Raw genomic sequence first — 27429 nt, forward strand, 5'->3', positions numbered from 1 at the left:
TTATCACTATCTGGTATGGAAGGCAATGAATCCAAAGTGACTTCCTGGATTGGGGCTCATAATCTTTCACCACACAAGAAAAACTAGAACAAGGGCTTGTTGGCGGGGGGGGGAGTTGGTGGGGAGGAGAGAATAGTAGGAAGAGATAGGGCTAAGGAAGATGTGATCAGAATAAAATAAATTTTTCTTGAGGCATGGCATTTGTGATAAGGGATCATATAGAACAGCAGTTGGGGAAATCTGGAATCAGATAGCACCCTGGTTCTATCCAGTTTCCCTTTCCTTCCTACTTTTCTTCCTCCCTTCCGTCATTCTTTCCTTCCTTTCCTTTCTTATTAAGTAGCATATACACGTGATATATCTATCTATCTATAGATGATAGATAAATGATAGATAGATGATAGATATAGTACAAAGGGGTTTAAGATGAAAAGCATCAGTCCTCTCACTTCCTATCCCCTGCCTCCTCTCCAGAAGCAACCCCTTTGAACTCTTTTGGCCATTTTATCTGGAGGTCTCTATATCTAAATATAGTATATAAATACATGTCAATAGCTCTTCAGTTATCAATTCTAGACTTTGACTTCTTACTATGGTCTATGAGAATTTATTCCCTTACTTCCAGTTTTAAACAAGCGGGGAGATGAGTATGTGTCCTAAAATTCCCAATGAATCCCTGGTTCCAGCAACAATAACTTTCATTGTGTGCTTACTATGTGGAAGACATAGCTGTAATCGCTTTGGATGTATTAAATCATTTCATTACAAGCCCGGTTACAGGGACTAGTAATAAAAAATAGGAAGACAAAAACAATGCTTGGCCTTCCTCACCAAAAAATGTTAAGGGTGAAACAGCAGTTTAAAACAACAACAACAACAACAACAACAACACACACACAGAGGGGTTAGCATTGAAGCACTGAAATTGAAAACGTCCCCTTTAATTCTGTGTGCTGGACAGGTCAGGCCAGGGGAGCCCACAAGAGAAGCATCTACAAACTGATAGCTCCTTACCGGGCTCAAGGAAGAGGGAGAGCCGGGGCCACGTGACGGCGGCGGGCGGCACTCTGTCTTTCTCGGCGCAGTCTCTATGGTATTCTTCCTCGTCCACCCGCCCCTCGGGTAGCAGCAGTCACGTGACGGGCTCCGGGTTTACGGCAGGTGCCCACGTGATCCTGGCCTGCAGTCTGTGCCTGCGGTGAGGTACCTGGGCTCCTGAAGGGCGGGCGGTTTTATCGTAACTGCTGCTAACGGCGGACGCTCTCGTGCGACCAGGCTCGGTAACAATAAGCCGGCGGAAGCTTTTGCTACTTAGTGCCTACCGCACGGGTCTGCTCTTTCTGCCACCTCCGCCGTCCCCACCTCTTTGCGGGTGAAGTCACCTTTGCGTTTCGAGACTTTGGGGCCTGAGGCCCAAACTCGACACGAACCCCCGCCACCCCCCTTCCCACTCATTCTCAGTCTCTTCCTTTGCACCACCACATCATTTAGCCTTTGAGCTGACCAACTCGGCTGTGCCTTGAAGCCAAGTTTGAGGTGGTTAAGGTAACCGTGGGGAAAACAGCCCCCCAGTGGACAAAGGCGGAGGCAAGAATAGAGCAGGCCTAGCGGCCACAGGCAATAAAAATAAGCGACTGAGGGTGTGAACAAGGAAAAAGAAAAAAAAAAAAAAAAAGGAAAAGAGTACTGCGGTTTAGAAAGGACTGGAAAGGACTTGTTGCACGATGGAAGAATCTGACTCTGAGAGAAAGATGGAGAAAGAGAATCTGGGGCCAAGAATGGATCCTCCCATAGGGGAACCGGAAGGATCGCTTGGGTGGGTGAAGTTTATTATGTCAAACCTGGAAGGTGGTGGTGGGGTTCTGAGAAAATACTGTGAATTAGAACACCCCACCTATGATAAATAGCTTTAATTTGCCAGTAAGGTTGATTGGTATCAAGCTTTTGCTGACAGGATAAACTGGCAAGAGGACTGGTTGGTTGTTAACTGGGTAGAAACAGCCCTTGGGATGGGCCTGATACCAGTCCTGAGGTTTGGTGAGGGGGTGTTCTAATTGAGAAGGTAGTTCTGAGTTGCTTTGAATTATCAGTAAAAGAGATTTAACATCGTGTTGAGGATAGGAAGACTAGGGAGAAGGTTGGTATTTCTGGGGCAGAGATCAGTGGCTTAAAAAGTGCTTTCAGTGCCTTTTTGTACCTGAATTTGAGATTTGTATTGTATATACTTTGAACCTGTAATGAGAGAAATCTGACTTGGAAGGGCAACTGGCTAAACATACTTCCAGATTTTGAAATAGCCTAACTAAAAAATAATAGAGGACGTTTAAATGAGACAGTATTGTTTGATTTATTAAAGCACTTGTATGTGTTGCTTTGGTGCATTTTTTAAGATGATAAAAAATTGCATCTTGAATTTTATTGCTCATTTATATTACTAAGTCAGTCTTCTTAGGACCCATCTCCTGAGTACTGTAATTAGGGAGCTTGAACCCAGTTTTACAATTTAAGAAAACAAAGGCCTCTTTCACTGAGTTCCTACACACAGCTGTACTCAGCTGTTGTGCTAAACATGTTCTTTTGCACCTCCACATTTATTTGTATTTTTTAAATTCCAATTTCTAAGGCAATGGATCCTGGAAACTGTCTTTTGGTTTATATCTGCAGGTGGGTGCTACCAAATACAGCCATGAAGAAAAAGGTAAGATATATTAGGTACATCAAATACATGAAAGTAAAGGTAAGAAATTATGATTCAGGAAATATATTTGTGGTGTATATATACCATCTTCCTGGACCATTGCAGGAATCTTCTGTGTGCTCTTTGACTCGTCCTCCTCTTTGCTATCAGGTTTGATTTTTCTAATATTTAAATCTAATTGGGTCATTCTTATACTTAAGACCTTTTCATAACTTCCCAAAACCCATAGAATAAAATCCAAATGATTTCATCATATAGAATGCCCTTTAAAAATCTATTCCTGACTAAACTGATCTGCCATACCTGTACCACCCTATTATAGCCATACAGAATCTGTTTTTCTCCAAATTTACAAATTAATTTGCATTTTGTGCAAGCCATACACAAACACTACACAGGCCTCTTCCTGCACATTTATGTGGAACCCAACTTAAATGTTACCTATATAAGGTCTTTATATGAGTTTTCCAGGTGGAATTGAGCATTCTTTCCCTTGTGCTCTTATGGTACTGTGCCCCACCTTGGTGTTTAGGCTGAATCAATAAGGGCACAATTCTGGAGTAAATTTCTGAACCTTTGGGGCTTTTAGTTTCTTCATTTGTAAAATGGTGATAATATATTACTTATCTCATAGGGTCGTTATGAAGTTTAAATGAGTAAATGCATGTGGAGCACTTAGGTTAGTACCTAACACAGTTATCCTTGGTTAGTCTTTCATAAGCAGTTGAAGATTTCTTAAAAAACACAAGAAATAAACCATATTTACCGTTAACTTCATCTAACAATTCAGTTATATAACTCAATTTCCTAAAGGAATGTTCTTGATGAGCCTGTCTAAAGTTGCTATCAACAAGGATGGCTAAAAATACCAGAAATTTCTACATGATTAAGAATAAAACAAAAAAAAGTTTAGAACTCTTTAGACTGACTTGTCAGTAACATTTTCTTAGTGAGATAAAGTTACGTAGCTAAATAGCTAGATTAAATTGAGCCTGAGCGCTATATACTTTCATTAATATTCACTGTATTTGGGCGCCTGGGTGGCTCAGTTGGTTAAGCGACTGCCTTCGGCTCAGGTCATGATCCTGGAGTCCCGGGATCGAGTCCCACATCGGGCTCCCTGCTCTGCAGGGAGTCTGCTTCTCCCTCTGACCCTCCCCCCTCTCATGTGCTCTCTCTCATTCTCTCTCTCTCAAATAAATAAATAAAATCTTTAAAAAACAAAAAAACAAAACAAAAAACTCACAGTCTTGTGAGAAGCAGACAAAAAAAACAAGAACAAACAAAAAAATAGATAACTGCAGTGCATTATGGTCTTTGCAGTGCTATAGGAGTGCCATGGGAGGAAAGAGGTGAGACACACCTAAACCAACCTAGGGCATTGGGGTCAGGGAAGCTTCTTGGGGAGATGGTTACTGAACCAAGTCTAGAGGGATGAGCAGAGCTTAGATGACGAAAGAAAAAGGAATGGAAAGTTACTGGCAGAGAGTACAGCATGAAACAAGACATATAACGGCTCCCTGGAATTCTGGGAGCAGTCAGAGGGACTGTAAGAGGTTTAGTTCAGTTCCTTATGGCTGGACTCCAAAAGTTCTAGGCCAGGAGGTAAGGGCAGAGGAATAGATAAGCCAGGTCAAGGAAGGTCTTAAATGTAGTTTAAGGACTTGAGCCTGTAGGCTATGGGACACTTAAAAAAAAAAAAAAAGATTGAGTAATTAATGAATGAAATCATAGAGTAGGTAGAAGGAATGAGATCAAGGGCAGAGGTGGAAAGGTTGACCTTGAGCAGGGGAAAGAACTTTCAGTTATAATGAAATCCCCTGCCAGGTAGTTCAATGCATAAAGCATTAGATTATGAGAGATGAGGGTTCGATTTCCTCAAGTTGTTATTTCTCTAACATAGTTGTGAATGAATGATAGTGTATAATGGTAGCATAATAAATTCACGTGATTTTATTGCTAAGAGGATGTGTGATGCATGACAGGTAAGTACCTAGCTCCTGGAATTTTAGGTATCTCTGCATTTACCATTGGTCAGGGAACTAAGTTATAAGTATCTGCAATAGGTTGTTGGTACTGTCACTTCAGTAAAACATCAAGTACAAGAGAGAAATAGATCCTTTTTGACTTGATTTGCTCTAGATTTCTAACTTTGTTGTTTTTTCTGACTTTGTCCTTAGGTGCTGTTGATGGGTAAAAGTGGGTCTGGTAAGACCAGCATGAGATCTATTATCTTTGCAAATTATATTGCCAGAGACACACGTCGCCTTGGTGCAACAAGTAAGATGTTTTATCTTATTGTGAAATCAGGTGATATTAACTATTAATAATCTGCATAACACACTTGGTTGCAGTAACTTAGGGATGCAGAGGTTGAGAGATTTCTTTTGGAGCATGTTTTCCCTGTTTTTTCATTCCTTCTCAAAGGGGTGTGACCTAATTCTCGTTATTACTGCTTGCTGTCTTGGAGAGGTTCTTTCTAGGTTGCTTATCAAATGGGATACCCTTGTCCAACTTGTTTTTTCATCCTGCTCTTTATTAAATAAACATAGGGACCCTTTTGTTTGCTTATTTGTTTTTTTGTGGGAGGTTGTTTTTAATTTATTATATAAAGGGAAATTAATTGATAGGTATTAACAAGCATAACAATAAAATCTCGTAAGATTTTTTTTAAAGCTATAATTAGTCCTAGTCTTCATTAAAAGGTAAATTCTGAGTGGGGGTGCTGAGAGGGGAAGGTTAACCTGATGTGTACTCTGCTTCTTCTCTTCCTGGATATACGTAGATGTTCTCACTGGAGTTCCAGCTCTGACTTGAGAAATGTTTCATTGCCCTTTATAATTTGAATGTTAAATCTGGCTTCTTAATAAGGGCTAGCTGAGCTGCCTTGGCTGCCAGTTCAGTGGATCTGTGCTTCTGGGAGACCTCTTCTGTCTCTAGAGTGTAATGCCATTTTGTTTTGCAGCATCCAGGCATTTCTGGATTCTGCCATGGTCCTTGGCCTCTCAGTGATGAAGGCATTGCCCTACCTGGCTTTCAAAGATTCCTGATCTGAGTTTTTAGCATCTTGAACACTTTTAGGGACAAGTCACCCACTGGTTCGTAAGGTATCTCACTCTGGTTCTAAGAAAAAACAAACATTTTTAAAACAACTTATGTTCCAGACCCTAGGATATAAAGAAGGAAACCTCAGTTTTCTTTATAAAGTGCTTGGAGTATATATACTCTCATAATTGGGGCAGCTTTAATGGTTAGAAAACTATTTCTTAGAACCCTGAATCTGTTTCTCTTTATTTCTGTTAGCTGGTCCCCTTTTCTGTTCCTTTGAGTCTCTACAAATATTTGAGTATGATTAATGTCTCAATCTATCCTAGCCACCTTTGCTTCCCAAAACTTATCTTCCTTAAGTTAAACATGTCAAGTTCCTCCATCTATTCCTTATGTGACATCATTTTGAAACATTTTTAAGGACTTGTTTGCATGTGTCTTATGTTTTTCTTAAAGTGCTGAGACTTGAATATAGATGTGATCTGATCAGGGCAGAGTAGGACTATTATATCTCTTATTTTGGGCCTCACACTGCTGTTAGCACAGTCTAGTCCCCTACTCTTATTTTGTGGAGTGGCTTTCATTATACTGAGTCATACTAAAAAAAAAACAATTCCTTCTCACATACATTGTTGTTAAAACACATATCATCCTGCTTCTTGTACAGCTAATATTTTGAATCTAAATTCTTACTCGATTAAAATACTCAGTTTTGTTTGTTTTAGCACCTATGTTCTTGTATCCACTGTTTGTTAACTGTGAAGTCCAGGACAACTCATCATTTCTCAGGGCGTAGTTTCCTTATCTGTAGAAAAATGATTAGATCTGTTTTCATTTTAGGTGCTTATTATCTCATCTGATATGTTAGCTATTCTTCCTAGCTTTGTGCATTTTGTACATTTGATAAGCATCTCATCTAGTTTTCATCTAAGTCCACAGGGTCCTATGGCCTGTCATGCCTTGAAAGACTTCCTTCTAGAAAGGACCTGTCCAGACTTCTTTGTGTCTTGGTTTGGTAGATTTTAATTTTTTTCTATTCTCCCAAGTTAAAGATCTGGACCTAATAATCATATAGTTTCAGTAGATTAGAGGAAGCTTCCATTTATTATACGCTTTTTTATTTACTTTAGTTTTTATATTAACTTCATTTTGATAGATGACCTAGAAGTTGAGCTTACTCAACTTACTAGCAAACATTAGAGCTGGAATGTCATCTATGCTCCTGCTCTATCCATTGTGCCACACCCACCATTTCTGGAGGATTTCTTTCTTTGTGTGTTTTAAGTTCTGTACATTTTATTGAAGCAATGGTCAATTTTCTAGTCAATTAATATTTTTGTTTTTAGCTGATCAGCTGAGTTGATTTACTACCCTAAGTCTAGTGAATAGTCATACAACCCAAATTTTAGAACTATTCAAGCTACTTGAAATAGTTTTGAAGTGATCTAGCAGCATCATTAAAAATTATGAACAGAATGTTGCAAATTATATGTACAGTATACATTTAAGCAGTCCCATTTATTCAGTAAGTGCTTTTCTGAACCGTCCTGTGTGCCAGGCACTGTGAATGGGACAGGGCTTTTGTCTCAAACGGGACCTTTATTGATATACTTTGTTAGCAATTACTGTATTTCCTTAAAGGTAGTAGAAGTATGCTTTAAAATATTATGTTGGGGGCGCCTGGGTGGCTCAGTTGGTTAAGTGACTGCCTTCGGCTCAGGTCATGATCCTGGAGTCCCTGGATCGAGTCCTGCATCGGGCTCCCTGCTCGGCAGGGAGTCTGCTTCTCCCTCTGACCCTCCCGACCCTACCCCCTCTCATGTGCTCTCTCTCTCCCTGTCTCTCCCTCTCAAATAAATAAATAAAAATCTTTAAAATAAAATAAAAAAATATATATATTATGTTGGATTTAATGCTTTAATGTATCATTACCTAATTTGTCATTGCTAAAGAAAGGTCTGGGTTCTATTGCTAAACTTATAGACTAATTGAAAATACATATAGTGCCTTGATTTTTACTTACTGTTCCTTTGTATGAAGTTGCTGATTTTCTTTAACAGTAGCAAAAGAGTACTTCTAAAATATTATATCACCTTTAATGTTTTAGTGTTTTTCTAGTGTATCATTGCTGAAAAAAATCCAATTTTATTTTGTTAAACTTAGAGCCTACTGTGTTTTAAAATTCGTGGTAAGGTTACAGAATGGTGATATAATTAATTTATTTGTGGGCTGTTAAAATGTGTTTGTTGGAATAGTAAACTTGTCAATAAAAATAAGATTATAAAGTATTTTAGTCAAAAACACTGTTGACAGCTCCAAGATTTCCTACCTTTTCAAAATTCTCTGTTCCCTTGGCTTTTATTTAATGCTTTATTACCCTGGTTTTTTTCCCTTATCTTTAACCATCCCTACTGCTTTAAAAAATATTTTCTTCTTTCTGCCCCATAAATGTATGTGATTTCCTAAAGCTCTGTTCTGGTTCTTTTCAGTTGCTCTTATGACAGCAGGATAGGAAGACCAGGAGAGCCAGAGGGCCATATAGGAGACATAAGACTAAAATGGAAGGCAGAGTGTGGGGGTTCGATCATGAAGTGCCTTATAAACCAAGTCAGGTAGTTTGAACTGAGGGTAGAGGGCAGCCTGTAGAGAGTTTTATACAAAAAAGTAACATCAGATTTTATTATTTTTAATTTTCAATTTTAATTACAAAAGTAATACTTGTGAAAAATTCAGATATTGCAGAAGTATAGAAAGTCTACTCCTTCCCTCATTCTCACGCCTGCTTCCTGGGGACAACCACCATTAGTAGTTTGAGATTGTCCTTTAGACCTTTTTTTTTTCTGGGTATATACAATCATGTATACACAGAGACTTTTTTTTTCTTTTAAAAGAATAATGGAGTAAAATCTGCATTTTGAAGAGACCATTATATCTAATATGGAGGATAGATTGGAGGGAGGCAAGGGTAGAAACAGGTTGACAGATTAGGAAACTTTTTTAGTAGACCAGGTAAGAGATAACCCTTAACTTGGGTTAGGGTAGTGGTAGTGGATATAATGAGAAGCAAATGCATTTGTGATATATTTAAGAGATAGAGTCAATAGGACTTGTTGATAGGTTTCGTTGGAATAGTGGAGGAAAGAGTGGACTCAAGGATGAAATTAAGGTTTTGGCTTAAGCAACTGGTTAAATTCACTGAGATGGAGAAGACTGAAAAGAACGGATTTTGTAGGAAAAAATGGGGAGATGAGTTATATTTGGATATACTGAGTTTGGGATACTTATGCATTATTCAAGTGAAGATGTCCAGTATATGTTTCAGAAAGGGAGAGAGACATCTGTGTTAAAGATACACACTTACAAGTTATCAGTATCCAAATGGTAAATAAAATAATTTGAATAGATTAGCTTGCCTGGGGGAAAGTAGGTAGCCAAAGGTGAAATCTTGAAGAGCTCCAACATTTAAGGGACAGAAAGAAGAATAGGAAGATATAGCAGAGAAGTTATAGGTATGATATCAGAGGCCAAGAGAAGAGAATTTTTTGAGAAGAGAGTAGTCAACAGTGTCATGCTACAGGAAGTATGACAAGGACTAAAAAGTCCACTGGATTTAGTAATGGGGCCATTGGTCACTGGATGAAAACAATTTCTATGATATGGGAGTAGAAACCAGATTTCTATCCCATGTGCTTCATATCTAAACAGTCACTGAATCCTGTCACTTCTTTTATTATTGTCTTTCCCTTTCTCAGTAGCACTTCTTTCCATTTTTTTTTAGTACTAGACCGTTTACATAGTCTTCAAATTAATAGCAGTTTGAGCACCTACTCTCTCGTAGACTCTGTTGGAAATACAAAGACATGTAAGATATGATTCCTTTTCCAAGGAGGGGGAAGTAAGGGGGAGAAGGGAAGTAGTTTGAGCACCTACTACGTGCCAGGCACTTTATGTATGATAACTCCTTTAATCCTCACAACAATCCTGTGAGGTAATAGCATGCCTCCTACCTTTTGTATTAGAAAAGGAAACTAATACTCAGAGGTTAAGTGACTTGCGCAGGGTCACACAGAGAGATATAGTTGGTATTTGAACTAAGAATTGTTTGACTCCAATGCCCATGTTTTTTTTTAATGCCCATGTTTTAATGCTTTGCTGCTTATGATCTAGGTTAAAGAAGATAAAATTGCACAAAAGTTAGATAGCAGTCAATATAAGCAATAGATTCAAGATAGTCATAGAAGAAACACCACTGTGTGATTGATTGTCACATAAATTGTAAAAAATATAATTGCTAGACTTTAAGAAATTTTCAGGATAAGAACTTTCATTATTCCTCCTTGTGATTTTTGGTGCCTGGCAGAGAGTAGATGCTTAATAAATGTTTGAATGAATTCAGAGGGAGTGATGATAGTAAGTGGGGGTGGCCAGGTAGGGCTTTTAGAGAAGGTGAATTTAAGCTGGGTCATAATAGATGAATATAACTGAAAGAAATGTGGGGAGGACTTTCTAGGCAGATGAACAGAGTAGGCAAAGTATAGAGTGGGGAGGGAAGTGTAAGGCAGAGGTCGCAAACAGGCAGTCTGTAAGCTGGATAAGGCCTATAGATATGTTTTGCTTGGCCTGTACAATGTTTTAGAAAAATTGGAATTAGTTATTAATATGTAAAAGTTTCCATAAAAATCTGGTTTCCCACTAATACTGAAAAATGTAAAGATATGATCATCTTGATCCCACATTCCTGCCTGACAAATGAGCTGGAGCTGAGTAATTGCCACCCACTCTATCATCCTCTTGGGTGCATGTTTACTCTCAATACATGATCATCTTTGCTTTTGTACATTTACTGGCCTGGCCCATATTAGCAAGTTTGCGACCCCTGATGTAAGGTATGTTGGGGTTTGGGGAGGTAGTGGGGTTGGGGAGGATTATGAATAAACCAAATTGGACTGGAACAAAAGTCTTTATTAGTATGACTCACTGGGAAATACAAAGGTAGATTGGAAGCCAAATTTGAAGGACCTTGAATGCCCCCTGTAGGCATGGAGGAACTATTGAAAGTTTTTTGAATGGGGAGTGACATGTTCAAAGTAGTGTTAAGAAGATGAATCTGACAGTAGCCTGTAGGATGAAGTAAAGTGGGTAAGGCTTCCTGGTGGGAGGTAATTATGGAGCTATTGTAGTTGTGTAGGCTTGAGAAGGTAAGGGCCTTCCTTATTGTTAGTGGCAGGTTGTAAAACAAGGAGTGGAATCGAGAAATTACAAAGAAATAGCAATGAATGTGGACAGAGGAGTCAACAATGACCACCTCTCCTGAAATGGGACAGTGATAGGGTCACTAAGTGAAATAGGGAAACCAATAGAGGGAACCAGTTGGGTTATGTTTTATGCTTGTTTTGTATTTGGTGTTTGTTGTCATTTAAAAAATTTTTTTTTTTGTGGAGGGTGTTCGTGGGTCAGTGAAGAGCTATTAAATGGTATATGTCTCTGTCTTACATGTTGAAATTTTAACATTAATATTATAATTGGAGATTGTTTCTGCTCTAAGCACTAAACTACTAAAAAGTAAAATTACTTACATTGAGAGCCAGTTCTGTAGCTCAGAGTAGTTTAGGTGCCCATCTTGCCACTAAACCAACCACGTTACTAAGCTGAAAATCACCTTCTTGTTGTAGCTTTGAGCATTTCACTCCACTTTGGTCCTTCTAAATTACATGGGTTAGTTCTTTGCTTATTTTTAATTTCACCTCATTCGTGCTACAGTTACTAGAGTTGTCGTATTTGTCTTCCAGTTGATGTAGAACATTCTCATGTTCGATTTCTGGGAAACCTGGTATTGAACCTGTGGGACTGTGGTGGGTGAGTACCATCTGCCTGTTTGTGAGGCCAGCGGCAGTAATCATGGCACCTAGTATAATCAGCATGGAAAATGCATTACAGTAACTATCGTTTGTAATAGATACATTTGATAGAAATTGCTTCAGAATTGGCAGTTGATTAAATAAAGATTTATGACTTTTATGTAATTGTGAAAATGCCCTCTCTCTGTGATGTATTTAATCAGCACTAACACAAGCTCTGTTTAGGGATCTATAGTATGGATAGATTATCCCCCTCTTTTGCAGGTTGAAGAAATTAGGTTTTTATCTCAGGTGGCATAATACCAATGCTGAGCTCTTACCCATCATACCATACCACCTCATTCTTTATTATTTCAATCTCCAGGCAGTCTAAGCACTGTAGATCAGCCCTAAACACATATTCTCCAGCTGAGTTACCAACTGTTGGAGGAGTAGGAAACAGTTTTTCCTCTTATGGCTGAGGTACTTCCAGAATATTCCATCACAAATGCTCATTCACTGTGCTTATATGCAGGTATTGCTCCTTACCCTATGGCCATTTGCATCTCCATGCTGCAGCAACAGTGTGTAGTGCACAGTGGTTAGGAGCCTAGGCTCTGGAGTTAGATTGGGGTTTGTAGCACAGCTCTGTTACCTATGTTATTTTGGGTAGATCATTTAAATTCTCTGAGCCAGTTTCTTCATCTGTACAATAGGGATAATGATGGTACTAAATCATAGGGTTGTTTTGATGATTAAAGTTCCTCACAAAATAAGTAGACGTTATTGTTAGCTCAGTGTTTACCAGCTCGAGCATAGAACCAACCATGGAACAGGTGCTCAATGAGTTATTTGTTGAAAGAATAATGAAATAGCCAAATATTCTATAAGAAAATGACTCCCATAGTTGCTAGCAGAGGGATCACTTAATGCTCTAGAGCTCTTTCCATACAAATCCTTCCTCCTTATCATTCTTCTAATTCTGTTAACTTTCAAGAGATTAGTCCAGCTTCCTTGCTTTTAGGCCCTAAGATGTTATCATTAATTTTGCAGATAAGGCAGCTGAAGTACAGTGATACTAAGAATCCCCCAAGGTCACACAGCTAATTAATAGCAAAGTACAAGACTGAAAGCTAGGTTCATGTCTTTTTTTTTCCCATGACCAAACTCTGCTGTTTTTTTTTTATTTATTTTATTTTAATTCCAGTATAGTTAATATACAATGTTATATTAGTTTCAGGTGTGCAGTATAGTGACTCAACAATTCCATACAATACCTGGTGCTCATCATGACAAGTGCGCTCCTTAGTCCCCATCACCTATATCACCCATCCCCTCCATCTGCCTCCCCTCCCCCATCAGTTTGTTTCCAGTAGTTAAGAGTCTATTTCTTGGTTTGTCTCTCTGTATCTCTCTGTATCTCTCTCTTTTTTTCCTTTTTTCATTTGTTTTGTTTTTTAAATTCCAACAAAACTACTGTTTTTTGCTGGATGCTTGGTATTTGAGAACTGGGAAGCAGCACACAGCCTAAGGATCAAAGAACAAAGCTGCTAAAAAGCTATCTTGGAGTCATTTTCATATAATTTAGAGTATTTGACTAGTTAGTTATTCATTCAATAAATATTCACTGAGCACCTACTCTATGGAAGGCTCTTTGCTTAAAGCTGGGAAACAATGGTAGACAATAACAGACATGGTCCTTGCCTTCATGGAACTTACACTGTAGGGAAGTGAATTCCATTAATTAAAAACACACACAAACACATGTAGTATCACACTTGTGGTTAAGTGTTAAAAATAAAAACAGTGTAATTGTATTAGGGCCTGTGGTGACGGATTTCCTCAAGACAGGGAGGTCAGGAATGGTTTCTGTGAGGAAATATGGATTGGACTAAAATCTAAAGGGACAAGTAGGAGTTAATTAGATGTACAGATAGGGGACTATCATGTGAAACAGAGTAAATAGCATGTGTAAAGGCCATTGGAACTGAGGGAAGGTCAAAGTGTATTTGGAACACAAGGAGAGGGTCAAAGGATGCTGCAAGGTGTGGCTCAACTAAGAAGGTAAAGCCTTACCAGTTTACTATTTGCCTATTAATTTGAAGCCTTAAGATTATCTTTCACATTAATTAAACCAACAAAAATAAATTGTAAGTAGGTGTGACTAAACTGAGGACTTGCTTATTACCTAGATGTTTTTTTTCCTACTAGACAGGATACCTTCATGGAAAATTATTTCACTAGCCAGCGAGATAACATCTTCCGAAATGTAGAGGTTCTGATATATGTGTTTGATGTGGAAAGCCGTGAACTGGAAAAAGACATGCACTATTACCAATCATGCCTAGAGGCCATTCTGCAGAATTCTCCAGATGCCAAAATCTTTTGCTTGGTACACAAAATGGATCTGGTACAGGAGGATCAACGGGACCTGGTAAGAAGCACAAAAGGATACTGCATGATATGGTTGACATGCTTTCTAAACTTCTTTTATAGAGAAATAAGTAGTATGATTGTTTTCAGGAAGAATAAATTTCAGCTTAAGTGCTCAAAGTTCTGTCAGGTTTTTAAAAACATTCATAAACAAAGTTTCCATGGTAAGGGAACTATAATGTCCATTTGGCAAATAATTTTCAGATTTAGGTAAGGAACTTGTCAATGTGATATCATTAAGCAGCCTTTATGTATTTTTTTATTCAAGTAAAATTAACATATAGTGTTATATTTCAGATGTACAATATAATGATTCACCAATTCTATACATTTCTCACTGCTCATCAAGATAAGTGTTCTCTTAATCCCTTTTATCTATTTCATCTATTTCCCCACCCTTCCCCTGTCAACCAGGAGTTTATTATCTGTATTTAAGAGTCTGTTTTCTTGTTTGTCTCTCTTTTTTCCTCTGTTTGTTGCTTTGTTTCTTCAATTCCACAAATGAGTTAAGTCATATGGTATAGATCTTTCTCTGACTAACTTATTTCACTTAGCATTATACTCTCTAGGTTGATCCATATTCTTGAAAATGGGCAAGATTTCATTCATTTTATGGCTGTATAATACTGCATATATACACATACATGGTGTATGTGTATATATACACACACATATATATAATATATGCATATATATATATAATGTATGTATATAATATGTAACTATTTTATCCATCAATCTATGGAAGCACACTTGGGTTGCTTCCATATCTTGGCCATTGTAAATAATGCTGCAACGTAGGGACCCATGTATCATTTTGCTTTCGTATTTTCCTTTTCTTTGGGTAAATACCCAGTAGTGGAATTACTGGATCCTATGGTAATTCTTTTTTTAATTTATGAGGAACTTCCATACTGTTTTCCACAGTGCCTGCACCAATTTGCATTCTACCAACAGTGCATGAGGGTCCCTTTTTCTCCACATCCTCATCAACACTTGTTATGTCTTGTTTTTTTAGCTTACCCATTCTGAGAGGTGTAGTGTGATATTGTGTTCTGGTTTTAATTTGCACTTTCCTTATGATTGGTGATGTTGAACATCTTTTCATGTGTGTTGGCCATCTGTATGTCTTCTTTGGAAAAATGTCTATTCAGATCCTCCACCCATTCCTTAAACTGGATTATTTGTTTTTTGGAGGGCTTGAATTGTTTAAGTTCTTTATATATTTTGGATATTAACCCCTTATTAGATATATCATTTGCAAATATTTTCTCCCATTTGGTAGGTTGCCTTTTTATTTTGTTGATGGTTTCCTGTAGTATGCAAAAGCTTTTTATTTTGTGTAGTCCCAATAGTTTGATTTTGCTTTTGTTTCTCTTGACAGAACAGACATATCTAGAAAAATGTTTCTATGGCCAATGTCAAAGAAATCACTGCCTATGTTTTCTTCTCGGAATTTTATGGTTTCAGGTCTCACATTTGGGTCTTTAACCCATTTTGAGTTCATTTTTGTGTATTGTGTAAGAAAGTGGTCCAGTTTCATTCTTTGCCATGTTGTTACCCAGTTTTCTCAACGACATTTGTTGAAGAGACTTTTTCCTATTGTATATTCTTGCCTCTGTTATGGTAGATTAATTGATCATATAAGCATGGGTGTATTTGTGCTCTATTCTGTTCCATGGATCTGTGTGTCTGTTTTTTGTGCTAGTACCATACTGTTTTGGTTACTACAGCTTTGTAGTATATCTTGAAATCTGGGATTCTGATACCTCCAGTTTTGTTCTTCTTTTTCAAGATTGCTTTGGCTTTTCGAGGTTTTCTGTGGTTCCATGCAAATTTTAGGATTATTTTTTCTAGTTTTGTTAAAAATCCTGTTGGTATTTTGATAGGATTGCATTAAATCTGTAGATTGCTTTGGTAGTATGGACATTTCAACAATATTTGTTCTTCCAATCCATGAGCGTGGGATATCTTTTCCGTTTGTTAGTGTCATCTTCAGTTTTCAGAGTACAGGTCTTTCACCTCCTTGGTTAAGTTTATTCCTATGTATTTTATTCTTTTTGGTACAAATTTAAGTGGGATTGTTTTCTTAATTTCTCCTTCTTGTATTCATTATTAGTGTATAGAAATGCAATATATTTCTGTATATTAATTTTGTATCCTGCAACTTCACTGAATTCACTTATCAATTCTAGTAGTTTTTTTGTGGATTCTTTGGGGTTTTAACTATATAGTATCATGTCATCAGCAGTGAAAGTTTTACTTCTTTACCAATAGGGATGCCTTTTATTTATTTTTCTTGTTTGGTTGCTCTGGCTAGGACTTCCAATACTATGTTGAATAAAAGTGGTGAGAGTGTACATCTTTGTCGTGTTCCTGATCATAGAGGAAAGCTCTCAGTTTTGCACCATTGAGAATGATGTTAGCTGTGGGTATTTCATGTATGGCCTTTATTATGTTGAGGTATGTTCCCTCTAAATCTACTTTATTGAGAGTTTTTATCATGAATTGATATTGTATTTTGTCAGATGCCCTGACTGCATCTGTTGAAATGATCATATGGTTTTTACCCTTTCTCTTGCTAATGTGATGTATCATGTTGATTGATTTGCAAATATTAAACCACCCTTGCATCCCAGAAATAAATGCTACTTGATCATGGTGAATGATTTTTTTTAAGATTTTATTTGTCAGGGAGAGAGAGAGAGAGCATAAGTAGGGGGAGCAGGCAGAGGGAGAAACAGGCTCCCCGCTGAGCAAGAAGCCTGGTGCAGGACTCTATCCCAGGACCCTGGGATCATGACTCGAGCCAAAGGCAGATGCTTAACCGAGTGAGCCACCCAGGCATCCCGGTGAATGTTTTTTTTAATGTAATGTTAGATTCAGTTCGTTAATATTTTGTTGAGGATTTTTCCATCTGTGTTCGTCAGTGATTTTGCCTGTAGTTTTCTTTTCTGTAGTGTTTTTATGTGGTTTTGATATCAGGGTAATGCTGGCCTTGTAGAATGAATTTGGAAGCTTTCCTTCCTCATCTATTTTTTTGGAATAGTTTGAGAAGAATAGATATTAACTCTTCTTTAAATGTTTGGTAGAATTCACCTGTGAAGCATCTCATCCTGCACTTTTTTTTTTTTTTTTGGTTGGGATTTTAATTGATTATGGATTCAGTTGCATTGCTAGTAATTGGTCTGTTCGTATTTTCTATTTCTTCCTGATTGAGTTTTGTGAGGTTATATATTTCTTGGAATTTATCCATTTCTTCTAGGTTGTCCAGTCTGTTGGCATATAAATTCTCATAATAGTGTCTTATAATCCTTTGTATTTCTGTGGTGCTGGTTGTTATTTCTCCTCTTTCATTGGTGATTTTATTTGAGTCCTCTTTTTTTTTTCTGGATAAGTCTGGCTAAAATTTTATTAATTTTGTTGAGCTTTTCAAAGAACTCGCTCCTGGTTTCATTGACCTGTACTGTTTCTTTTTTGTCTCTATTTCATTTATTTCTGCTCTAATCTTTATTATTTCCTTTTAATTGCCTTTGAGCATTTTTTTTTCTAGTTCCTTTATCAGTCTTTTTAGATTTTATTTATTTATTTTAGAGAGCGTACAAGCAGGGGGAGGAGAAGAGGGAGAGGGAAGAGGGGAAAGAATCTCAAGCAGACTCTGCTGAGTGCAGGGTCTGTCGTGGGGCTTGATCCCTTATCCCTGAGATCACAACCTGAGCTGAAACCAAGAATTGGATGCTCAACCAACTGAGCCACCCTGCACCTCTCTAGTTCCTGTAGGTGTAAGGTTTGGTTGTTTATCAGAGCTTTTTCCTGCTTCTTGAGATAGGCCTTTGTTGCTTTTATCTTCCCTCTTATAATAGCTTTTCCTGCATTCCAAATATTTTGGATCATTGTGTTTTCATTTTCATGTCCATGTAGTTTTTTTGATTTCCTCTTTTATTTCTTGGTTGACCCATTCATTGTTAGGTACCATGTCATTTAGTCTCCATGTATTTGGGGTCTTTCCAGATTTTTTCTTGTGATTGATTTCTAGTTTTGTACCGTTGTGGTCAGAAAACATGCATGGTATGCTTTCACTCTTTTAATTTATTGAGATTTGTTTTGTGGCATATCATCTATTCTGGAAAATGTTCTATGTGCACTTTAAAAGAGTGTATTCTGCTGTTTGGGGATGGAATGTTCTGAATATATGTTAGTTATATCTGGTCCAGTGTCCACTGTTTTTTGGTGATTTTATGTCTGGATTATCTATCCATTGATATAAGTGGGGATGTTAAAGTCCCGTACTATTATTTTGTTACTCTCAATGCTTGTCTTTATGTTTATGTGTTTATATTTCTTTTGTTTCTTTTTTTTTTTTAAAGAGAGAGCAAGAGCGTGAGTGGGTTGGGGGGGGGGTGCAGAGGGAGAGGGAGAGAGAGAATCCCAAGCAGACTCTTATGTGGAGCCTGAGCACAGGGCTCGATCTCACAACCCTGAGATCATGACCTGAGCTGAAACCAAGAGTTGGACACTCACCCCACTGAGCTACGCAGGCACCCCTGTGTTTATGTTTCTCTGTGTATTTAGGTACTCCCATCTTGAGTGCATATTTATAATTGTTCTATCCTCTTGTTGGATCGTTCCCTTTATCATCATGTAGTGTGCTTCGTTGTCTCTTGTTACAGTGTTTGTTTTAAAGTCTATTTTGTCTTATATAAGCATTTCTGTTCCATCTTTGTTTTCACTTCCATTTGCATGGTAAATGTTTTTCCATCCCTTCATGTTCAACCTGCATGTGTCTTGAGGTGTGAAGTGAGTCTCTTGTAGGCAGCATATGGATGGGTCTTGCTTTTTATACATTCAGTCACCCTATGTCTTTTGATTGGAGCATTAATCCATTTAAATTCAATGTAATTATTGATAGATACGTACTTAATGTCATTTTGTTATTTGTTTTACAGTTTTTCTACTTTTCCTGTGTTTTTTTTTTCTTCTCTTGCTCTCTTCCTTTATGGTTTGATGGCTTTCTGTAATGATATGATTGGATTCCTTTCTCCTTTTTTTCTTGGTTATCTATTACAGGTTTTTGATTTGTGGTTACCATTAAGCTCATGTATAACATCTGATGCATATAGCAGTCTGTATTATTTGAACCCATTCTAAAAGTACTAAATTTTTACTCCTCTCCAACGTTTTATATATATGATGTCATAATTTGTATCTTTTTATTTTGTGAATCCATAGACTGATTTTTATAGATATAATTGATTTTATTCCTTTTGTGTTTAACCTCCATACTGGTTTTGTAAGTGATTAGTCTACTACACTCATTATGTTTTTATTTACCTATGAAATGTTTTCCTTTCATAATTTTCTTTCTCCTGATTATGGCCTTTTCTTTCCCCTCAAAGAATTCTCTTTAACTTTTATTGTAAGGCTGGTTTAGTGGTGGTGAACTCCTTTAACTTTTGTTTGTCTAGGAAACTCTATCTCTTCTTCTATTCTAAATGATAGCCTTGCTGGATAAAGTATTCTTGGTTGTAGATTTTTTTCCTTTTAGTACTTTGAATATGTCCCGCTACTGTCTTCTGGTCTGCCAAGTTTCTGCTGAAAAAGCAGTGGATATCCTTATGGGATTTCCTTTGTGTCTAACTTTCTCATGCTGCTTTTAAAATTCTCTCTTTATCACTACTTTTTGCCATTTTAATTTTTACGTGTCTTGGTGTGGACTTCCTCAGGTTGATTTTTTTGGGTGCTCTCTGTGCCTCCTGGATCTGGATATCTGTTTCTTTCTCCAGATTAGGGAATTTTTCAGCTATTATTTCTACAAATAAATGTTCTGCCTCGTCCTCTCTTCTGGAATCCCTATAATATAAGTGTTATTACACTTGATTATGTTACTGAGTTTCCTCAACCTATTCTTATTTTTTTATTCTTCTTTTTTTTGTTTGTTTGCTGTTTAGTTTGGTTGCTTTCTATTAACTACTCTGTCTTCCAGCTATCTGATCCATTCTTCTGCCTCCTCTAATCTATTGATTCCCTCTTGTGTATTTTTAATTTCAATTATTGAGTTCTTCATTTCTTACTTGCTTTTCTTTCTCTTTGTTGAGGGTCTCACTGAGATCCTCCACTCTTTTCTGAAATCCAGTATCTTTATGACCATTACTTTGAGTTCTTTATCACACATGTTGCTTATCATCATTTCATTTAGCTGTTTTGCTGTTGTTTTGTCCTGTTTTGTTTTTTTTTTTTTTTTTTTCATTTGGGACATATTCCTGTCTCCTCATTTTATCTAATTTTCTGTGTTTGTTTCTATGTATTAGGAACATTGGTTATGTCTCCTGATATTGAAAGTAATGGCCTAATGAAGAAAAGGTCCTGTTGTGGCTTGTAGCACAATGTCACCTGTTTAACAGAACCTGTGGATTGTGTGCACCCTACTCTTCTGTTTGAGCTGTGTTTGCCTTCAGATCAGTATGCTACAATGGCCCGCTTTGCCTGTTGTGCACACACTGGGTAGGATTTGGTCCCTATCCTGTTGGGGGTCAGTCTGAGGCTGCTGTGGACTTATCATTGGATGGTTTCAACAGTCAGACCAGATGCCTGCCCTCAGCACATTTGCAGGAGCTACAGTAGCGCCAAACTGCAGGGTGCTCTCCCTGCCTTGTTCCCTGAGAGGTTTTTGTTGGTGTGTAGGGCCAGGAGTCAGGCCAGATTCCTGCAGGGGCTGCAGATGTACTGTTTGACAGGGCACTCTCTTTGTACTACCAGTTATAAGGTTTGGCTGCTGGGGCTGTGTTTATTGTTATCTTCCCTTCTCCCCAAGACAGGAGTAACGTTGAAGGGTGCTGGCCCCTGCCAGGGCTCCTTGCAGGATGAGACATGCAGGACCTGCTTTTGAGGGACTCCTGCTGTGTGGAGCAGGTTCGATAGGATGGATCTGCAGGAGATTGTGGTGGTGAGGTACATAGTGTTAGCAAGGAAAGTGGAGAGTGTTTGTGGTGTTTTCTGCAAGTGTCCAGCTATCTCGGCTGGGGGTGCAGAGAGAAATGGTTCCCACCAGTTCTTTTGTTCTTGAAGAAGTCTCCTAAAGATCTCTTGCCCTCTTTCATGTGTTCTGAGATTAGTAAATAAATCTCTTTCATGTGTACCCTAGGCACTTTTCACACTGCTGCTTCTGTGCTGTATCTCAGTGGAGATGTTTGGTATGCTGGTTCTTTGAGGATGAAGACTTAGTTCCCTATTGCCTTCTAGCTCTCCCAGAGCTGAGCCAGCTGATTTTCAAGTACATGAAGTTAAGCTCCCTGATTATAAAAGCTCAAAAAGTTAAGCCCTGCTTGTTTTCAAAGCCGAATGTTATATGGGGACTCATTTTCCTAGTGCATCTAGTGCACCCAGGTCTGGGGTGCCTAGTGTGGGGTCTGCTCCTCTTCCTTCTTCATTCTTGTAGTATCCTTCGCATTTGTGGTTAGTCTGGCTGAGAGTTTGGTTCTCCACATCTCTGCCCCTCCTACCCTTTTCAGTGTATTCTCCTTTCTATGATTAGCTGTGGAAAGTCTGTTTTGCCAGTCTTTGGGTCATTTTCTGGGTTGGTAGCACTGATGTGGCTGTTATATATGCATGTCTGTGGGACAAGATGAGCTTAGTATCCTCCTACTCCACCATCTTCCCCATTTACATTCTCCTTTATATATCTTTATGTTTCCTGCCCCTGTTTTATTGTCCTTCAGAATAAGTAGTTATTGTCCAGGCTAGAAGACCCACCAGGGGTGAGATGAAGAAAGATTATAGCTATCACTGGGTTGATTTAGGAAACATGTATGCTCCAATGGAAGTGCAATCACACTGTGCTAAGCTCAATGCCAAGTCCCTTTTAATTGCAATGTATGGTATCTTTGCCTTCTTTTCTAGCATGGGGATTAGTACACATAAATTTAAACCAAAGAAGACACAGTAAAAAGAGCAGACTCCTAGCTAGCTATGAGACCCCAGGACTGGCAAGTAAGTCCAGCTTTAGTTTATACCATATAAAATAAGAGGATTTGATTTTAAAGTCTAAGCTGAAAGAGATCCTCTAAGGATAATGGTAAGAAAAGCAGTTTTAGAATATTTTGGTGATGTAGAAGAATTCAGTTCCTTTTTGGGTTGGAGCCTAGGAGTCTAAGGATACCCTTTATTTAAAGGATTTTTTTGGTAACAACTGTGGTCAGAAATACTTTTTTTCTATAACTAGTTACAAGATTGCCTCTAGTGTTTTCAGTGTTTGGGCATGTTTTGGTGTTTCTAAGTAAGCTTACAGGCTTTCACAAATGACTTGACAGGATTCTGTATTTGACTCTGAAAACTACTTTTGAGTATCTAGTCTTTTTTCCTTCTCCCTCTCTTTTTCTCATTAAGTATTTATTCCATTTAATTCAGCAGAAAACCCTGTATGTAGGTTGAGTCTTGAGATTGTGAGGGCTGTGTTATTGTTATTCTTGCTGTTGTTTTCTTTTCTGTTCTGTTTCCTTTAAAAATCATTTCATTCCCTGGCCCAATTTGCAATAAAAAAACAGCATTCCAACAAACGAGGTCCTTATGGATTTTTTAAATTACTTTTCATTATTTATTAATCAACTTATTGTTTCTTACATGCTTATGTAATATATATATTATATAATTATATATATTATATAATATAGCCTCAAAATATATTAATGTTCTTTGTGGGGATTCTAAGCTTAATTAATAGAAGTATACTCCATTTCATTAAAGATTAAAACTTTCAAGTCTTGAAGTCAAAGTGCAAAGTGCTTCCCTAAATATCAATTTCAAGATAGATATTTCCCTCTATATGTGTGGGTTCTCCAGATAAACAGAACCAATAAGTGTGTGTGGGGGTGGAAAGAGAGGGATTGACTGATTGATTGGTTGATTGATTGATTTTTAAAGAGTTGACTTATACAGTTATTGAGACTGGCAAGTCCAAATCTGCAGGGCAGGCTGGTAGGCTGGAGACCCAGGAAAGAGTAATTGTTGTATCACAAGTTAGAAGTCAGGCTGGAGGCAGAATTCTCCCTTCCTATGGGATAGCAGACTTTTTCTCTTCAGACCTTCAACTAATTGCATAAAGCCAACCCACATTATGGAGGGGAATGTGCTTTAGTCTGCTGACATAAATATTAATCTCATTTAAAAACACTTCACAGTAAGATCTAAACTGGTGTCAGGGTACTGTGGCCTAGCCATGTTGGTACATACAGTTAACTATCACAGTGTGTACACAGGCTCACTACAAATCCACCTAGTCATGGAAAATATCTGTAGATATATTTGTATATATTAGGTAGATATTCTTTAATGTGTATGTGGGTATATGTACATAGATATGTACAAGATAGATAGATATTTGTGTGTGTGTGGGGGGGTTATATCTATATAGCCAAATAAATATCATCCATTCAGAAATAATATATATGAGTGTATGCATATATTTGTGCAAAAGATATCTACAAATATTAAAGTATTTTAATTTACAATATCACTATCTAAAAATGACACAGATTAGGTGATTTGGAATGTTAGATATATTTTATTAACATTCCTCTGTATGGTAATTTTTTTTCCCCAACACAGTGCTCTCATTGAGTACTCGGCACAAGCAGCAGAGGCCTGAAGAATTCTAGTAGCTGTTGTACTTTTAGACCTGACCTGAAATAATTTCTGCCATCCTAGTTCATGAAGTAATACACACACTGAAAAATTCCTCTGAGGAAAGAGGAGATTTTCCTGTTTAAAATACACTGAAATAATTACATCTCAGATTTTGCAATGAAAGAGAAGACTGTTATATGCTGATCTATGTGTGGACTTTTTAATTTAGATTTTTAAAGAGCGAGAAGAAGATCTGAGGCGTTTGTCTCGCCCATTGGAATGTTCTTGTTTCCGAACATCTATCTGGGATGAAACTCTTTATAAGGTGTGTATGTTTCCCTGAGCTCCCTTATTTTAAGAACATGAGAAAAAGCTAAAAGGGTATTGTCAAAAGATTTTAAACTGTCATACCCATTTAGATGTGTTGAATTAAAAAAAGAAATAATCTACAATAAATTGTTTGAAAAATATCAAACTTAACCTTAAGAGATTTTGGTTTTGATCTTAAATTGTGTTGAGATACCTACCAAGTCACACTGAATTAGCCAGTTTTATGATGATTAATTTGATACTGATGTTTGTGACAGCAGAGGTTTTACTGACCATCATCCATTGTGACCTGTTGTGGTCTCAATGCTGATTGGAGCTGTATCTAATATTCAGGTACCTCTTCAGGATATAAACTAGTCTGCCCCGGTTTGGATGACATTAGAATAACAACATTTAGGGAAGAGATTGGAGAAGGGAGTCTTATAATGAGATACTTTATGCCTAGAATATGGTAGCTTCAACTTTCATGCCAAACTGGGGACTAGCATTCTTTCAACCAGGATTGTTTCCATTGCTGGAATGAATACCATACTGCTTGCAGTAGTTGTAGAGGTTACAACAGTAGCTGTGTTATGAACTAAGCTGAAATTACCTTATTAGCACATAGGCTCCTTATCCTGCTTCCTCTCTTTCTCCTACGAGATCTAGTGATTTGAAAGACTGGCTTCTTTGGGGTCTTTTCATGGTCAGACCTTTCCTTCAGACTGCTGCTAGTATACATTGACAAGTCTGACTCTGGGTGGGAAAGCATCCTTCTCTGTCATTGGTAGCAACAGCCTCAGTATCAACTGCATCTGACAAGTATCTACAACCAGAGAAGCACAGAAACCTGATTTGCCAAGGAGAAAAACCAATGGACATTAAAAATAGCCATTGATTTATTTTTTAAACTAATTCATTTTTTCCCAATATTATGTTGACCCAGCCTCACTCTAATAACAGATCATTTTGAGATACCTGTCTAGGAAATACTGCTCTAGATTAATTTGGGCCGAATTTCTCTCAAAGCCTTATTCCCATAGAACAGGTAACCGTGAATAAGGATGGACATGACGCACTGATAAGAACCAACTGCGGTGTGAAGGATGGCAATACATAACACGACCAAAGACAATTGGCTAATCACAACACTGCTGTGAGTGACAATGTCTCTGCTGTGGTTAGCTTTGGTGCCTTCTCCAAGGTAAATTCAGCAGTGACATTAACACCGACCTGGGAACTTGGAACCTGAACCCCCATGCTTAAGTAATAAAACTAATTGGAACAGAGACATAGCACTACTATCTCTTACATCAATGTTGCATAGAGCTGACTTAAATTTTTATATTGTTTTATTCTGCAAGCACTCATTGCATATCTGCTTGATGTTTTTGGACACACAAATGACTAAGACCAGGTTCCTGCCCTCTAGTAGGGGAGAGAAGAACATTGTACAGCTTACTAGACAAATTGGAAGAAATTATTACAATGGAAATGCAAATAAAAGAGCCTTAAGAGACTAGAGGGAGGGTATGGTTAATTCCAACTCCTTACATAAGTCATACTTCTCTGGATGAAGTCTATGTAGGGAAACACACCAATGGACCATTTTTAATTCAATTGGATCAATAATTTATATAGCTGACAATAAGCCTTTTGGAATGATAATGCCACTAATTTCTCTTGTAATTTCTTTTGTATGTTATCCCATTGAGGGGAGGGGCCATTTTTCCATGTGACTCTAATATTTTTACAAAATTGATTCTTAGATTTATGTTAAATACAGCATTATTAAGTTCTGATCTTTAGAGCAGTCTGCATTATGGGACTTAAATATTTGTTGAATGGCTGGATTAGAAACTTTTTATTTAGCCCAGTAAATCAGAGTTTTCAATTATTTCTAAGGCAGATGTGGAATTAAATTATTATTATTTTTTTAATTATCAATGGAAAGAAGTTTCTCCAGCATTTTATAAGTGTTTGAAACTTAAAAAAATTCCAACTGGAAGATAAAAATCAAATATTAGCTTCATTTTCTCATTTTATTTGTGTTATATCATATTTGTTACCAGTATTTGTTTGGGACTCAACTATTACCATATTTTGCTGTCGATATGTTGTAGTGTACTTACTCATTTGCAAAGGTCTGGGACTGGCTACCTGTTAGTAATATTACACTGTACTTCTGTTCTGTTAGGCTTGGTCCAGCATTGTTTATCAGTTGATTCCCAATGTTCAGCAGCTGGAAATGAACCTAAGGAATTTTGCTGAAATTATCGAGGCTGATGAAGTGCTTTTGTTTGAAAGAGCTACTTTTCTGGTGAGAAATTTCTGCTCTGCAGATGTACTTTACACTTAACCTTCTTCTGTCCAGCAACAGAGAACATGTTGCTACTTTCAGGAAGAACCTTTTTCCCTCTTCTCATTACATCAGCATGTATAACCTTATTTACAAAGTAGTAGTGTTAGCAAGTGACATGAAAGAAGTTCTTTGGTGTGTAACTCTTTAGTAGTTAGTAAAACATATTTTTACAAGTATGCCTTATAGAGTTTAGATTATTTCTGCTAATAATTCATTTGTGTTAAAGGATTCCTAATTTCCTATTGATTTTTATTGTGAAATGAGGGGTATTTTCCTTTTGAGAAAATTCTCATCCCACTCCTTTCTCCAAAAGACTGATTTGAAGACTTTTAACATGAGAGACTTGTAATGGTCATCTCAGTGACATAACTAAGAATTCAGACAGAGAGGTGGAAGGGGAAAGAGGCACCTTGGTATTTTTATTTTTCTTACATAAATTCAGCTTAACTATAGAGCCTACTGTGTATATGGCCCTGAGGGGGATGCAATAATATATTTATAAGTAAAATTTTAAAGAACAATAACAAACTAATTTGAGATGTCACAAAGCACTGCATAAGTAATTGCTGATCAGTTTAATAAATATAACTCTAAGAGCAATTCACAGTAAATAATTTATTTCTGAGCTTTACCAATGCCTGGTGATTTGATTGATTGATTGATTGCCTTGTGATTTTAAAACACATTTCTAAATCTCTCTGAGCTTGATTCCCCTTCTATAAAATGGAGATAATATATCTGTATCATAAGTTTATTGTGTGGGTTAAAATGAGACAATGTAATGTTAAGCCCTAATGCAAAGCTTAACATGTAGTTGGCAAACTATTAAATGTTGGTTCCTTTTGCTGTTAAAACAGAGGGCAGAGAATGCAGACTGTTATTTTTACTCCTTCCTTTGTGGAAACATTTGTAACTGTAGCCATGTTTGTGAGTCGACTTCCTTCTAAGTGGTACAGCTGTGGCAAGGAGTCCTAACTAAAGTGTCTTTCTGCCTCAGCCCACTGGAGGGGTCACTTCCTTACAGTTATACTATCCTGCGTCCTCTTTTGCTGATAATGTAAAAAGCAACAAACAAGTGACCCATTCTGATCATCTTGGTGTGCACGACATGGCAGAATCCTGCT

General features: G+C 37.4%; 1 protein-coding gene across 5 annotated transcripts in view; it reads left to right on the forward strand.

The window, feature by feature from the left end:
- The first annotated feature begins 1158 nt into the window (after positions 1 to 1158).
- Positions 1159 to 27429, forward strand: part of RRAGB (Ras related GTP binding B) — a 42222-nt gene continuing 15951 nt past the window's right edge. The window contains exons 1-8 of one of the 5 annotated variants that reach the window (XM_034991259.1): positions 1159 to 1280; positions 2665 to 2698; positions 4879 to 4978; positions 9525 to 9608; positions 11536 to 11602; positions 13795 to 14017; positions 23864 to 23959; positions 26141 to 26263. In XM_034991259.1, the coding sequence (XP_034847150.1) occupies positions 2687 to 2698; positions 4879 to 4978; positions 9525 to 9608; positions 11536 to 11602; positions 13795 to 14017; positions 23864 to 23959; positions 26141 to 26263 (705 nt within the window). In that variant the 5' untranslated portion in view covers positions 1159 to 1280; positions 2665 to 2686. Of the gene's footprint in view, positions 1817 to 2664; positions 2699 to 4878; positions 4979 to 9524; positions 9609 to 11535; positions 11603 to 13794; positions 14018 to 23863; positions 23960 to 26140; positions 26264 to 27429 lie in introns of all 5 variants that reach the window. The other 4 variants (XM_034991323.1, XM_034991108.1, XM_034991187.1 and 1 more) reach the window with 4 other exon arrangements.

The sequence above is a fragment of the Mirounga leonina genome, unplaced genomic scaffold (assembly GCF_011800145.1).
Source record: "Mirounga leonina isolate KUSES-001 unplaced genomic scaffold, KU_Mleo_1.0 Mir_101529, whole genome shotgun sequence".
NCBI lineage: Eukaryota > Metazoa > Chordata > Mammalia > Carnivora > Phocidae > Mirounga > Mirounga leonina.